The sequence below is a fragment of the Pyrus communis genome, chromosome 13, assembly GCF_041283825.1.
Source record: "Pyrus communis isolate YQ-2024b chromosome 13, ASM4128382v1, whole genome shotgun sequence".
Classification (NCBI taxonomy): Eukaryota; Viridiplantae; Streptophyta; class Magnoliopsida; order Rosales; family Rosaceae; genus Pyrus; species Pyrus communis.
The window spans coordinates 28,250,605-28,266,710 of NC_142577.1; the positions used below are offsets into that span (position 1 = coordinate 28,250,605).

At 36.5% G+C, this 16,106-nt stretch overlaps 2 protein-coding genes across 2 annotated transcripts; one reads left to right on the plus strand and one right to left on the minus strand.

Annotated features, from left to right (window-relative positions):
* Positions 1-283: 283 nt before the first annotated feature.
* On the plus strand, positions 284-1,029 carry LOC137736803 (putative calcium-binding protein CML16). The gene has a single exon (XM_068476074.2). The coding sequence runs from the start codon at positions 418-420 to the stop codon at positions 892-894; it is 477 nt and encodes a 158-aa protein (XP_068332175.1). The 5' UTR covers positions 284-417; the 3' UTR covers positions 895-1,029.
* An 877-nt stretch (positions 1,030-1,906) lies between these two features.
* Positions 1,907-8,154, minus strand: LOC137736802 (putative phospholipid-transporting ATPase 9). Its single transcript, XM_068476073.2, has 10 exons — positions 6,607-8,154; positions 4,912-6,260; positions 4,693-4,803; positions 4,321-4,597; positions 4,030-4,227; positions 3,673-3,882; positions 3,440-3,565; positions 3,234-3,332; positions 2,926-3,117; positions 1,907-2,817 (listed from the first exon to the last, which is right to left on the minus strand). Exons 1-10 carry the CDS (start codon positions 7,000-7,002, stop codon positions 2,185-2,187), a joined length of 3,591 nt encoding a protein of 1,196 aa, XP_068332174.2. The 5' UTR covers positions 7,003-8,154; the 3' UTR covers positions 1,907-2,184.
* Positions 8,155-16,106: the final 7,952 nt, after the last annotated feature.

Consider the following 16,106-nt stretch of genomic DNA (forward strand, 5'->3'; position numbering starts at 1 on the left):
GTGCTGGAATACGGACTGATATACAAGTGTCATGATACAATTGGTAGAAATATTATTTTCAAGTTTTTAATCAACTGTATTTTGATACTTTATGTACCAAAAAATATTATCGACACACTTGAAAAATTTCTCCTAAATATAGTCAATCAACAAACAACCCCTAAGTAGCATCCCCCCAATATATAACCACGCAGCAAAAAATTGATCAACTCTTAGCAAAAACGCGTTTTCAGTTTTTAAACTTTTAATCCAAACACAAGAAAAATTAAAACTCAAAAAACAAAAACACAAACCAATCAGCGCCCCACACAAAAAACCCCAAATTAAACTCCCAAAAACTCACAAAATTCAAATCGTCTGGATCTATCGATCCCTTCCTTTTTCTTCTTCTACTTCTTCTCGGCCGCCATTATACTAATGATGGCCGCGCTCGGATCCGATCAGCTGAAGCAGCTGAAGGACATCTTCATGCGATTCGACATGGACTCCGACGGCAGCCTCACCCAGCTCGAACTCGCCGCCCTCCTCCGCTCCCTCGGCCTCAAGCCCACCGGCGACCAGCTCCACGTCCTCCTCTCCAACATCGACGCCAACGGCAACGGCGCCATCGAGTTCGACGAGCTCGTCACCGCCATCCTCCCCGACATGAACGAGGAGATTTTGATCAACCAGGAGCAGCTCATGGAGGTCTTCCGGTCATTCGACCGCGACGGCAACGGCTACATCACCGCCGCCGAACTCGCCGGATCCATGGCCAAAATGGGCCACCCCTTGACGTACCGGGAGCTCTCCGATATGATGAGGGAGGCCGACACGAACGGCGACGGCGTCATTAGCTTCAACGAATTCGCAACGATCATGTCTCGGTCCGCCACTGATTTTCTCGGGATTTGATAGGGTGTGGCGCGGGTATGATCGGATCTGCATGGTTTGACTTTCCTCGCTGACTTTTATTTTTATTAATTTTTTGTTTTTCGTGTGTGGGATTTTGCGGGCATGTCTTTGATTTCTTGTGGATGAAGAAAGGAAGGAAGAGGATCTGGACAGACAATCATATACATTGAGACATGCCCTCAAGGCCCCTTTAGTTAATTAAGATCAGAATTACCAATTAATTATGAACACATCTTGTAAATTTTTTTGTATAAATAATAATCTGTGTTATTAGAAACTTAGAATTTAATGTTAATCTGCATGTTATTCTTAATGTCAGAATATGATTTGGTAATTCCACGTGAACTTTGTTTCATGCACGGTGAGAGAGATTTGAGAATTTGCATGGTGAGATAGATTCGAGAATCTGTCTTGTAATCGGTTGTATATTCTGTGAGAAGTAAACAGAGGGACATATAATTAGAGATTGCTAAGAATCTCTTCATGTCCGGACATTAAAGTATGAATTTACTTTTTGAAGTACAGGAAAAGGAGAAAATGGAAAATTTTGGTTTAAAACACATAATGGCATTGAATTTTCTTTAATATTCAAACCAGAGACTGCAAAACAAGATATTTTTCATGCTTAATTCTTACTGCACAAACAGTTTAACAACAACGAAGTCTTATTTCACTAAATAGAGTCGGCTGTATGAATTCTAGAACCATCACTGCACTTGGTTTTGCGTCAAATCTTCTGTTAGCTCCAAGTATTTTATGTCGTTTCTTGGAATCTCTTTCCAGCTTTCTTGGGTCGTCCTCTAACCCTTTTGCCATAAGTCTCTATCTCAGAATCGCATCTTCTAACCAGAACATTGGTAAGTCTTCGGTTCACAAATAATTCGTTGTTAAAAAATTAATAGCTCACTTAATAACCATTTCGTTTCAGTTTTTGTTTTTATTTTCGTCATCAAGAAAACGAAAAGGGAGAATTCATGAGAAAAAGAACAGAAATGCAAGAAGAAAACACAAGTATTGAACCCCGCGATAAATTATTTCACTATGTATTACATACATTGGCCAATGACTCAAAATTTACAATCTCTAAATCTAACAGAGCCGAAAACTGCTTCTGTACAGAGTCATCTGGCTACAGGGGCACACTCCTAAGAACAAATTGAACTAAAAAATCTTGTTGTATAACATATATGCAACCCATCGATGTACAAAACGCAGCGTTTTTCAAAACTTGGGAGAGACTGAAGCTGTATCCTATGAGACCTACTATACCAAAGAACAAACTTACAAAGCTTATCTACGGTTACGACGTCTGTCTTTTACACGGTTGGCCCTCGCTGCTAATCGCGCCGTGAAACCAACAGTCTGTGGCCGCAAAGATCTCTGCCGCACCATGTCACAAAATTCGGGATCATTTGATGTGCCCTCGTAGCGTATCCACTGTATCATTCTATGGTACATTGGGAAGAACCGCATTTGAATGGCTGAGTATGTGAAGTATGGGATTAGAGCGGCGATTGGCACGAAGATTGTGAGGAGCCAGAACGAAGGGGCGGGGGCCAGGGCTTCAATGAAGATTTTGTAGGCAGTGGTGGAGGTTGTGGGTGACATGGCGCCGTACGCCAAGAGAAAGAGGTACCATAGTGCAATTGAACCCCAGATGAAGAGGTGCTGTATTAAGGTGAAGTAACTGATGGCAAGTGCCATCTGCAAGTTCACAACCCAAACTATGCACGTGTACATCGTTGCCCCGAGAATATCCATTCCGGCAGTTTTGCCGTCATTGTTGAAGGCCTGCTGATTTAGCGCTTCCGTGCAGAAGAAGAAAATAATCACGGCAGTTGTTAACCCATTCAACATCCATCCGAATATTCTACGCCAGCTGAAGAGAACATTTTGCACCCCTTCTTGGTATAATAGAGGAAACTGTCACACAAAACAGGATAGACAATTAATACCAAAAGTTTCAAAACAAGGCTTGAAATTAAGTATGTTAATCCGAACGGAATTTCACATGTAACCCAGTGAGCTTACCTTGAGACAAAACCGCGCAGATACATCCTGGTCGAGAACTCCCAAAGCAACCACCGGAAGTGATGAGAAGAATACGTTATAAAGAGACAAAAACCAGTCGTTGTATGCAGGCTGTCCAGAAAAGGATGTGTTTGCCTCGTATAAGAAGACAGTGAAACCAAATGCGATGTTCTTGTAGAAGAAGTAGCAAATCTGCAAGGACAAATTTGCACACATGAGTTTTAGCCTGTGATAATTTAAATTTTTTTCGCCACATTGTCGAAGATTCTGAAGTCTCAAGTTTGTTTCATAGTATATGACATGCATACCATTGATGAGATCCTCCTGTAACACCAATGCCCATGGACAAGCAGGAGACGCTCCAAGTATCGAAATTGGGCAATCGCAATATCACTTGACATGACCGCCTGTGAAAAAATAAGCATGAAAAGTTCATGAGAATAAAAGTTAAGAGGAAAATACAGTGAAACAAGAATTAATTTCGGTAAAACAATTGGAAGAATCTGTACAATACCTGCATTCCTTCAACACCACTAATTCCAACCCCAATATCTGCTTCTTGGAGCATGCCCACGTCATTGGCTCCATCACCGATCGCTAGTGTTGTTTTCCCAGTTCCAGATTTTACCAGTCTAGTGACCTATTTTACATTTCACCATTGAAAACAAATTAATTCTTTTCTGAGCATGATATAAGAACAAAACTGCAAAAGAAAAAAAATCCTTATGTTATAATTTGTCAGCATACCAGTGCCTTCTGTTTAGGTGATGAACGGCAGCAAATAACAGATGCACAGCCAATTGCAAGATTTAAAAACAAGTTCTTTATATCATCCTCCAAAGCGTAAGCAAGCGATTTTCCATCAATGATCAATGCAAATGCCTCAGAGTTCCCGCTCGATGCTATAAGCTGAGCCTTTCCCCTATTTATCTGATCGAGAACACTTCCTTTTGATGCCTAATGATGAATCAGCAAATATCGTATCAGCATCATTACTAAGGTATTATTATATTGTTGAAGTAAACCGTTTTACTTCCTTGAGTATTAAGCTACAGATTCCGTTTTCAATAACAAACAAATTCAACTATATGTATATAGTTTTACCTTGGCGATGGCCTCCTTTTCTCCTGCCTTTTCCAACGCTTTAATCTCCGGAGACTCCAAAGTGATTACAATTTGCTTCATTCCTTGTCTAAGCAAGCTACATGCAAACCCAATATTGATGGCAGTCTCCATCTTATCTCCAGTCAAAACCCAAATCTTAATTCCTGCTTGGGCAAGCTTGTCAATGCAGTCAGGAACCTAACCAAAAAAGAAAGAAAGAACATTAATTCAAAATTTGATATCGTCTATAAAGAAACTTCCATGTTACCCCATCAATATATGACTACATACCCCATTTTGTAGTTTGTCCTCAACAGCAGTTGCACCAAGAAGAATTAGATCTCTCTCAATCTTTTCTGTTACTTCATCAATCACTGTTTCACGATCTGCACTAATTGAATTCTTGGCCTTGATAAAATTTTGATTGAACTCTTTGTATTCGTCTTCCTCAAGTACACGATAAGCAAGTATCAAGGTCCTCAGCCCTGCATCAGCATACTCATTTAGATGATCCATGGTTTCTTCTTCAAAATCCGAACCATTTTTGGCAAGCCTTTCAAGCATAACACTGAACAGAAAAGAAGTTATGCTGGTTAGAAAAACAGTTTTAAATTTGCAGTAAGAAGTAAGAAAAGATTCAAGTTTAAGGCAGCAAGCACTTACTTGTCGGCACCTTTGGAAAGTAATAATATTTTTCCTTCCTCACTTCTGACAATCACAGACATTCGCTTCCTTGTGCTGTTAAACTCTAAAACATTGAGAAGGCTATACGTCCTGCAAAAATGACATAACTCAATGAGTATACTCTCTACATTACTTACTAAGAGCACCAGCACAGATTTAAAAGTCCTAATAATCAGAAAAACAATGCAATATACGAACCTCTCAACTTTTTTGCCAGACACTGGATCCAACTCTCGCAGTGATATGGTTGTTTGCGTTCTTTTGTAGAATTCAAAACCAAGTTCTCTTGCTGCAATCACAAATGCTGCTTCATCAGGAGATTCAGCCTCATATGAAACATTCCCAGTAGCTTCATCAACTTCCGGAATTGCTGTATGACAGATTGCTAATAAACTGAAAAACTTCTGGATGTATTCTGCATTAGGCTCATTAACCCAGTTTCCATTCATGACCCTTTTGTCTGTAAAATTAAAGCCTTTGATGGGTGCCCTTGTTTCAGTAGAGTCCTTGAGATTGTCCCCTCCACTTAGTTGATGAACCAATGGTGAACCATTTCGTCGACCCATAGCCCTCTCAACCTCAGTAAAGCCTCGGCCATAAGCTGTCCCGGCCACAGAACACTTAATGAACTCCATTGAATTGCAGGTCAAAGTTCCCGTCTTATCAGAGAGAATTGTGTCGACTTGGCCAAGTTCCTCGTTCAAGTTTGAGGTACGGGCGTGTGCTGGTTTGTCAGCCTCTTCATAGTACATGTGAACATCTCGATTGATGAAGATGCTCTGAAGAACCTTGACAATTTCTATGGACACATACAAGGAGATGGGGATAAAGTAGCTATACAACATTAGGGCAGTCAAAAAGTGGTAAATTGCTGCATACGGAGCTCTTTTAGCATCAAAGAAAATTTTTGAATTATCTGGCCTGAGATACCACCTTTTCATGGTCCCTTTGTTTAGGTCATCTTTCGTTGCAATCCCAAAGAAAATGGACCCAACAAATGCCATCATAAATAAAACACAGAACAAGAAGTAGATAATTTTATCCATCTTCCTCTCAACTCTGCTTCTTTTTGAAGGAGGGGCGGTAGAATTTTGAATAACCTTTGTGTCAGGACCAGTGAAGATAACAGCTCCATATACGTAGTCTGTATTTCTGAGTTTAGAGTCTCTCAGGAGAAGCTGTTGAGGAGAGACAGGAAATTGTTCATTGTCGAACTCCATAGTTCCAACAAATGAGTACAAATTTGCATTCGGGTCTTCACATTTAACAATGGCGCTAAAATCGTTGAAGTTAGAATCCTCCTGCAAGGATGAAGATACTTCCAACGCTTGTTTTAACTTTAAATTTGTCTCCCCATCAAGGTTCATGGTCTCAACATAGCAAATTGCATCGTCAAAACTGGATGAAAGCAAGAGGAGGTCTGTCGGAAAGAATTCATCCTTTTCTACCTTCACTATATCTCCCACTCTCAGATTTCTCCACGCAGTATAATTGAAAGCCCCATTACCATCACGTACTTTAACCTTTCGATTGTTCACCTCCATATCCTGGAAAATCATCGCACTTGTGAGATTACATAGCTGCGGTTGACAGTATACCAGAACCAGAAAATGATATGTAAACTATAAAGCAGGTAAGATACATGGCACAGTCAAATAATTCAGATCGAGCATATCTTCAAGGAAGTTGAAAAATCTAGTTTGATTATCCTCCAAGCCTCGGAAAACTTTCATTCAATAAATTTCCTCATCAATTCTAACTCCCAAGATAGTTACAGTAAAATTCAACAGTTAAAAATCCTCAACTACTAATTTAAGTCATTGAAATTTTAAGGGACAAGGAAAGAAAAACAACCAAAATGTAGAGCCAGGCTGAAGAAAGAAAAACCAGTACCTGTTGTTTTCGATGCCAATCTTCGATACCCTCTTTCACCATGGTCGCGCCAATCACAATAATAAGAGGGATGATCGCGCTGACAGCGCTATATGGAGCCAGAGCTGTGAATGCCAAAATACCAGTGACTAAGAAGTAGAAGTTGGCCACCCTTCTGAACTGCTCAAACAAAGATTTTGGCAAGAAAGTAGCAAGTGTATACTTTGTACTTCTAACATAATTGTCTCCGTAATTTTGCATCTGAGCCTCGAAAGATTCCGGTTCATTGCAGTAAACCACTCTGGAAAATCCTGGTCCCCCGATTTGTGAATGTTCATCTCTCATAGAAGATTTACCACAAGTGAAAGAATAGATCTTGCTGAAATGCAGCTTTCTTCTTCTGCCTCCACCCCTCATTTTCTCTCTCTAATTCCCTCTCACTCTACCACAAGCTCCAACCAACACAAACCCAACTTACAAGGCTAAAAGCTGCTTTTGAATTCCAAACCCTCACTAATTAATGCAACTTCTTCAAAAGGAATAAAATCCAAACGCAGTTTTGAATATGTATCCTAGTGAAAATAAGAGTTACCAACTTCTGCAGCTGCTTCTTGAAAAGCAATTCCTCAGTGAAAAAAAAAACAGCTTCTTTCTTAAAAAAAAAGACACCCACAGCAAGAACCCAGTTCCACAACCCCCCAAAAATTCACAAATATTAAACACAGAGACCCAAAAGTGGGGGAAAATCCCAGAAAATAAATAAAACTTTCTCAGGCAGAAAGCTCAGAACCCCAGTACACAAAAAACAAACAAATTTGGTATCCGACAGAGAGAAAGAATAAATAAAAACAAAGAATTTTTACAACCTGAATGGTAAAAAAAAACCAGAAAAGGCTTACTGATAAGCACCCTGCTTTTTCCCCTTCTGCACACCCAGCTCTCTAATCTGCACACCCAAAGTTGTAAACTTTTTCTCTCAACAGAAGAAACCCACAAATCCAAACCCACATATATTCAGAAATAAGAGTTGGGAAAGATTGGTTTTATATGAACAATATTCGGGTATTTGAATTTTCTCTAAAAACTGCAGCTTTGAACGGAGACTTGGTTCGGATCTCGCATTTTGACTAATGTCAAGGACGCGCATTTGCCTTCGGTTTTTTCTTTTTTTTCTTTTATTTGAAAATTGATTCCAAAGACTCAGCTGCTTGCCCAGAAAAAAACAAAACGAAGAATAGGGAGGAATGTTTGAAATGGATTTACCGAATTGGAAAAATAAAAGGGTTGATGGGGAAGGTCTAGAAGAATGATCTGGTTAATGGAAAATTTCCGGGTAAGTTCAGTTTCGCGGGAGAGTTACGGGGGGAGCTCCTCGTCAATGGGGGTGACTGTTTTATGCGTGAAATGGTCTTCTCCTTCTAGTCCCTCTCTCTCTCTCTGGAACTTGATTAGAAAAGTCCCCGAAATGATTTGCATTAATCTTCTGATGTAATGATTAATTAGCAGATAACTAATTCATTAATCAGAGGGAGGAGGAGAGAGGGGAAAGTGGAAAGTGGAAAGTGCTTCAAGGAGATTACTGGAAAATTAGGGTTTTTTATTTCAGAGTAAATTTCTTTTTTGATCGGTTTAATTTTTCATGGTTTTTCTTAATTGGTTGGAAAGAAATTTAAGACAAATACAAATTAAAATTAAAGAAAAACTAATGAAAAAGGTTTGAAAACTTTGAGTTTTAACGATAAGGACAAAATAAAGGGTAAAGTGAATAGTATCAGGATTAACTTTTTAGTGTAAAAATATGATTTTTCATTAAAATGAAGAGTACTCCAAGTTTTCCGTGTAAAAATGTGGTTTTTTAAATTTAAAATTAGGGAAGTCAAACGGGATGGGCGGGGCGGGTCAAACACTCTTACACCAAAGCACTCACATCACATGATGCACCTTTTCTTGTCTTTTTATTTGTTTCAAATTTTTTATGTAATGTTTTTGTACTTTTATAATCCTAGGCACTTTTGTCTGGTTCAAAGGCCAAAAACAAAGGCTTTTTCTTCGTCATTCAAAATACAACAAACAAAAAAAAAAAAAAACTCATTATGTGAGATTGGTTATATGAATTTTATAGCATTACTGTGTTCAATTTTGTTTCAAATTTTTCGTTAAATACAATTACTCTATATTTTTTTGAAATCTCTTTTCAGATCTTCCTAAGTATTCATATCCCCTCTTCTTCGTCAATTCAAAATAAAAAAGGGGAAAAAACTTTTGTTCCAAGTGCCATGAAACACTTGTATTTTTTGAAGTTTAAACCAAAAGGAGTAAAGGATCTTGAATCGTTTATTTTAGAATATATTTTGGTAAATCTAGGGAGTCATATAGAGGGAATTAACCAAAGCAATTCATAATTAATTAAGGAATATGGAATGGTAAATAAAAAAGGTAAATCAAATATAGATGCATCTATCCACGTCGACATATATGGTAACAAATCTAGCTCTATTAGCAAACAAACTCGGACAATATTGATAGTATTTGGGAAATAACCTATCAAGAAGAACTGAGCTAGATGCCACCTTTTCTCAAAACAAAAAAACAAAAAAAAACAAAAAAAAAAAAACAAAAAAAAAAAAAGATGACTCCATATGGCTATTGTGTTATGTTGTTGAAACAAATCTAAGTTGACAAATTCCATCTTTTTGAGACAATTATGCATAGTTGCAGATTAATTATGAGACAACTAAGAAGGTGTGAGTTGAACACATTGACAGAGAGAATAATATTATGACGGATTAGTTGGTTAACTGGAATTTAACCAACTCGCATAGATGATATTGTTGGAGTCTCTCAGACTCGTTTTGTGTCTGCTACATGCTTTGTAGTTTGCTATTTGGTCCCAACAAAAATGTCCCCTATGTTTAGTAATGAAAGAGACCACTGCGTGCACCGCTCCATGCATTGCATGATCATCGTAACAAATGAAATTACACACGGAACCTCAAGATCATAGAGGAATTTCAAGTGACTCATATCAATCGTCATCTCACCCTTCAACATAAGGATTAGATTGATATTTTACAAATACTTAATTTCGGATAACTCAATTGTAGTGACGTAACATTGTTTTGTTTTGAGTGCATACAATTTACTATAATCCGTTACAAAAAATTAGGAATAATTTAATATTTTCAACTTCGTTTGTATCTATGGACGCGTGTGTTAATTAAGGTGGCCGTGCAGATGGAATATTTACCCACCAAAAACCAAAATGGTACGTAAACGTAGCACGGGCAGCAGGTGGCCGGCTCAGAATATGTATAACATGTGATTAGTATTACATGCATGCATGAATTGGGAAAAAGGCAAAAGAAGCCGTCGAGCCCGTGAAAGAAGACACCGTTTTGGTAAGCAAAAACTAAAAAAATTTGCCGTCACAAAATCACTTTCATCAGTTCATCCCATAGGATAGGACCATATCATTTCAAGTCTTCAATCAGTATACATGTATATACACACACAATATATATATATATAGAGGATGGATCTCTCTACTTGTATAATGAAATTTAATGTATGTGTCCTTATTCCAGGCACACTAAAAAATATCTCGATATATTACTGATCATTAAGGTTATTGACCAATAAGCTTGTGCCATCTCATAAGAAAATTGTACCATGCATTGTATCTTGTTTCATTGGAATTGTCATTTGTGAATCGTCATTAGGGGGGTGGTGGTCCAGCATTGGCCCTAAGGAGTTAACCACTATATTCTATTAACCCTTACTCAAAAAAAAAAAAAAAAAAAAAAAAAAAAAAAAAAAGACAGTCCTCCTTTCCGTTTTACATGCTCCAACTATTAGGGTTTATGGTGAAGAATGCAACACGAGAACTTCCTAGGAGGTCACCTATCTCAGTATTTAGTTTCACCTAAACTCGTTTAATTTTGGAGTTTTGTTGGGATTCAGTAAAATAAAAACTATTAGGATTTAGGATAAATACTAACATGCATGGGCTCCATAAATATAAGAAGAGCATACATTCGACAAATTGGACAGAAATTAATTAATCACATTACAATAGGGCCAAAAAGTTTGTTACAGACATATCCATCCATTTCCTCATCCCTCCAACAACCATGTATATAAGAAATTGAATAGTAAAGTGAAAGCAACCTACTACACATATATTTATGTGTAATGGATGGTCCTGGACTGGTTTGGATAAATTATTGTAGATAAACAGTAAATTACATAATGTATTGTTCTACGTATTATTTTTTATATGTCCTCTTTTGTCGACATAGATTAATGAAAAACAAATCTATGTAGATATAATGCATTGTGATCATGCTCAAATTCATTGAAAGTTGCTCGCCATAGCAATAGAAAATAAAATCTCTCATAAAATAAACTAAAAGGATCAATGTGGACGGATCATTTTGTTCTAAAACTAATTTTGAAAGAGTTGTATGGTTTTTTCCGACGAAGCCGGTAACTATGCTAGAAGTTTCGTTCGTAACTGCTGAGTTTCTTGCAGCTCCTGATGCTGCGCAGCTGGCTTTTGGCAGTAAGTTTCCGCAAGTGGTCCTTGAGAATGATGCTCTTCAAGTTGTTCAGAACCTGGGCAGCATGCAGATGTGTTCTACTCCACTGGGCTTGATTGTGGAGGATATCAAGTCTCTTTTGCAGAACTTCGGAGACGTCCGTGTATGTCATATTCGTAAAAAAGACAATGTTATAGAGTATAGATTGGCCAAATTAGACTAATTTTAATTCTTGTTAATTTGAGGAGCCCTTAACGTGATCAAGGATGCCCTATGATTGTATGTTTCATTCACGTTAATAAAATTGCTATCGTTCACTTTAAAAAAGAGCTGCTCAAATAATGTTCATCCAAATATTGCATTATCTTGAGATGGTCAGTTCAACAGCTATTATCTGAACCCGATTGGAAAGCAATTTTAAGATCCAATTATCTGCTTTGACTAATCAACGTGTGGATTCATATGTGTTAAGTGGATGACATGTGAAGAGCGAAAGCTTCCAATTGATGCATCATTTGCTTACATGACCGGATGAATTATATAGTGACACGTTTTGGCGACTTGTGCAAGAGTGGCTGCTGCAGAAGCATTGGGCAACGACTAGTACAAATAGAGCCAAAATTACAAAAGAATAGAAAGAAAAAACATGCAAATTAAGACAAATGCATCAATATTATATATCCTTAGAATATCCCACCCACTTGATTAATGTAACCCCACACAAATTATAGTGCCTTAATTGGAATTGTAACTGTCATGGTAAATAAAGTTTTTATTTTTAACATATATTTTGAATTTAAGTTACTCCCTTTTTTTGTATAGTTTAGAGTAATAACGTTTTTGTATAGTTTAGAGTAATAACGTTACTTACATTAAAATATATATAAAAATATATAATAATGGACATGTGGTAGTAAAATTCAGTTATCTTAATTTGGTCTCGACAAAATTATACCTATGAAACAAAGTAACACATTTGATCAAGGCCAAAGCCTCACGCGTCCACGAGGTGGGTGATTGGGAATGGACCTCCGATGTAAGTCATTTTATCTTAAAAGAATGAGTGTTTTGGGTTTGTATGCATAGTAAAAGCTTACCAAAAATTGGTTGAGATGAGGTATTTATAGGAAGGTGGCGGGCCTAGTTGTAGGATTTTGCCCTACACGTGTCAGCTTCCCATTAGCAAGGTGAGTCATTCGTAGATGAACGAAGAAAGAATAATCTCAAAGATATTAATTATGAGCTAACATCTTCGGATGATGATGGTAGTATGATTGAGTGTGGTGAGGATTCAATACTTATGTTAGTTGGTCTTCAATTAAGAGAGTATTAAAGATACAATTCTTATCTTTAATGCCTTTAACTTTTCTTTCTTGCTAGGACATAAAGCTTGGTGGTGTCGTAGTTTGTTGCTCAAGCCTCCAATATTAAATTCATGCGCGTGGGAATATTTGTAAGTCTTGCCTATTTAATGAGGCATTCTTGTCTTTTTAGAAAAATTCCAAGTATCGTTCCTAAGATTATCTATATAATAAAATTAAACAAATACTTGAATCTATTTTAATTCATTAAAAAATTAAAAAAATAATAAAAGATTGCCAATAAACGCTACCTAGTTTAATAAGAAGAATTCATAATTCTTTAAATTGGATTTTAATAAAGATAAATAGAAAAGTAAACCCCAATTACGTGACCTTTTATGATCAGATTTCCTGTACATGTTTTCCCACACAAGGAAAAAGAAAATTCATATGCATATTTAACGCGTGGAAAGCTTCGTCTACGATTTTTCTTTTTTTAGTATGTAGCATGCATTGTCATTCTACTCAAATAAACTTATTATTTATTAATATACCTAAAACTTGGAGAAATTGTTTTATTGTGCCTGGAATACGGGTTGTTAAGTCTTAGGTTTATTGTGTGCCTTCCTTTGTTAAATCTTGTAATTGCTACCACACATGCTCATAACTTAGAGTTAGGGTGCAATGCTAATCTGGAATTACTATTGAGGATTGATCCTGTCAAAGCACCAGCCATCTTCGCTACAAAAGGGTTTGTATCATACATTAGCATATGCATGTCAAACTTATTTTTCTAGATTCCTTCTGTCTAGTGTAGTTGTCTAGTCAGGATTTTCGTCTGTTTTCTAGCTATCCGGCACGCAAATTAAGAAAGCCCACAAGGGGCAACTGACACATTTTTCCGTGCGTGGATCTCTCAGCCTTGATCTGGGAAGGTCTATTTGGCTTGTGACATGTGTCTCCTTGTCCTTCAGGTCTGAAACATCCAGCTTCCATTAAAAAGATTTCTAAGGTTTCATTTGTTATTTGGTTAGGATTTTCACATTTTCAATAAAAGAGTGCATTTGGCCTAGAGCTACCTCTTAAGCTTCCAAACCGAAACTCTAGCCACAAAACCATCTCATGCACAAATACCTAATCATTGTTTGACTAGATTCATGTTAGGTTATTCTTCAACTGTCTGACTGGAGAACCTGACTAGTCGTTGAATCCTCATTTCTCGAACACATCATAACATCATATCATTTCATTGATCATGTTGATCTCGGTATCACAAGGTAATGAGCTCAAGATCAGCTGGCACTTCGTGAGGACCGAATGAGTCTGTCTCGTGTAAGGCAAGGTTACACAAAGGTAAAGCTGCTCCATAGATAGGAATCTAAGAATTGAGCTTGTGTGGTCTTTGTATGAACTTTATTTACACTAGTGGATTGGACTCAGTGGAGAGTCCTCGGTTTTTTACCCAGAGGTGGGTTTTTCCGGCCAAAAACTTCATTGTGTGTCAATACTTTGCAAAGCTACCCTTATGTCCAAATAATCATTGTTAGAGATAAACTTTGTAGGGTGTGCTAGTATTGACACTTTGTTAACTAAGTAAACCTAACTCAAGAACAAAAGCTAAAACAATAAATGGAGATCATTTGTCTTGCTTTAGCAATATCAGTTTACTTGGTTTATATGCTTGTGGATATCTAACAACCTGTACTTAGTTGACTAATTCATCTAACTAATCAATACTATTACTTCTAAGTTTTTATTGCGGGGTATTCCACTTGGTATCAATTTCACAAGTGGTACACCACGTGTTATTATATAAGTGGAGGAAAGTTTTATTTTTTTGAGTTATTACACAAATATCTCATTACTTGTCTAGTGACATGTAATGTATTATTCCATGTTCTGAGCGCACTGAAAAATTCTCTCCAAAACTTGTATACTAGGTCAAGATCTATTTTTTCAATGTAGATACTAGATCCTTGGCATCAAAGTCAAGCACCATATAGAAGTTATAACTCGACTATTATTCTCATGGTCAAGCATGACTTGGAGATGGAAAGGCCTGAGTGTTTTTTATTGCATACAAAAAAGATTGACAACGTGGGAGGTATCGGTTTTATATTAACCGCGGTTTTATATTAACCGCGTTTCGGAACTCGGAAGCTTCATATATGCCTAGTACTGGTAGTAGTGGAATTTTCACGATTATTTCATAACCTAAGCTTCAAGAAATGTAACGTGCAGTAGTTGTGAGCTAGCTAAGGTTCCGGGTTTGAATAATTCAACTACTTGTTAATTAGGTTGTATTAAAGTGAGTTAGCCAGGGAACGAAGGGCCATGCGGATCTTGATGGAATGGTGAATTAGGAGAAATATTTTAATGTGCCGAAAATAAAATTAGGTATGTTAAGTGTAACAATACAATTAGTTATAATTTTTTCTTCAAATTTATAACTAATTGTATTATTACACTTAATATATTTGATCATCTTCCTAAAACACTAAAAAATCTCTTGGTCAGTTGGCTGCTGGTCGTGTAATATTATAAAGCTGTGTGGGTTATGGGTTATTTTGCTTTTTCCACCAACTTATATAAATATATTGTGCACATGTATTTTAAATTCTATTGGTCTTCTCAATCAATCATACAATTTATATATGCACACATGTAAATTCTCTTGGTCTTCTCAATCAATCTTATTTAATATTCGCTAAGTCTATTCTCGACGTATGTGCATACGTAATAATGTTATATATACATGCTAATTTGATTCATCCTACACAAATTCTATTATGTTCTAATTTATTTTAAAGAATTTTAACGAAAAACTTCTGGTACTGTTTACTTTAACGAAAATCATATTTTTACATTAAAAAATTAATCCTGGTAATATTCATTTTACTTTTTATTTTGATATTTTAAAACTTAAAATTTTCGAACTCTTTTCATTATTTTTCTTTTTATTTTATACTTCAAATTTTTTACCGTTAAATTTTAATCAATGATAAGAAATTTCAATACACAAAATAGCCTGAAAGATACTACAAATTTTCCATTTATCATACTTGAGATTATGATAATTAGTTAATGTTCCATTGTGTGGAATGTGGAACAAAGTGGACGCGACTTGCATGTGAAAATAGAAGCAGCTCAATTTCTAATGCGGTGTGCTTGTCGAGCTGATGTTATATCATGCCATGTGTGGTTTGGCAGCCTTTCGTGCCACGCTTCGATGTCTAGAACAGAAGACTTTTTAGAAGGCTTGGATTGACAAAAGAAAACAAAACCAACTAATTCAATCTATTTTCCTAAATCAAATCGCTCAAGACGTGCTCTATTCAGAATCTCTTAAAAGTAAGTTCAATTTGAATTCGGTGATACCTATATGTTTTGTCCTAAATAAGGATAAATAAAGTTTTATGTTTCATTAGGTTTACGGGTTAATTGTTGTGCAAATGATGTCAATTAAGATTGAGTAAAAATTTCGGATGACAACTAACTATACACCATCCAAATTTGAAGGACATACTGGTAAAAGAAAATGTATCACTCTTCCAATCCCATGTATAACCCCGAAAACTCTCTAGTACTTCGGATTATAATTTTATATTTTAAAAATTTTAATCGTTATTTTTTGATCCTTGTATATTTGACAAAAAATAAAGATGTAACGGTCAAAACTTCA

Coding starts and splice junctions, on each gene's coding strand:
- LOC137736803 (XM_068476074.2), top strand. CDS start 418: ATGATGGCCGCGCTCGGATCCGATCAGCTGAAGCAGCTGAAGGACATC.
- LOC137736802 (XM_068476073.2), bottom strand. CDS start 7,002: ATGAGGGGTGGAGGCAGAAGAAGAAAGCTGCATTTCAGCAAGATCTAT. Junction 6,261..6,606: donor ATTGGCATCGAAAACAACAG/GTACTGGTTTTT, acceptor ATGATTTTCCAG/GATATGGAGGTGAACAATCG. Junction 3,566..3,672: donor CACCTAAACAGAAGGCACTG/GTATGCTGACAA, acceptor AATGTAAAATAG/GTCACTAGACTGGTAAAATC.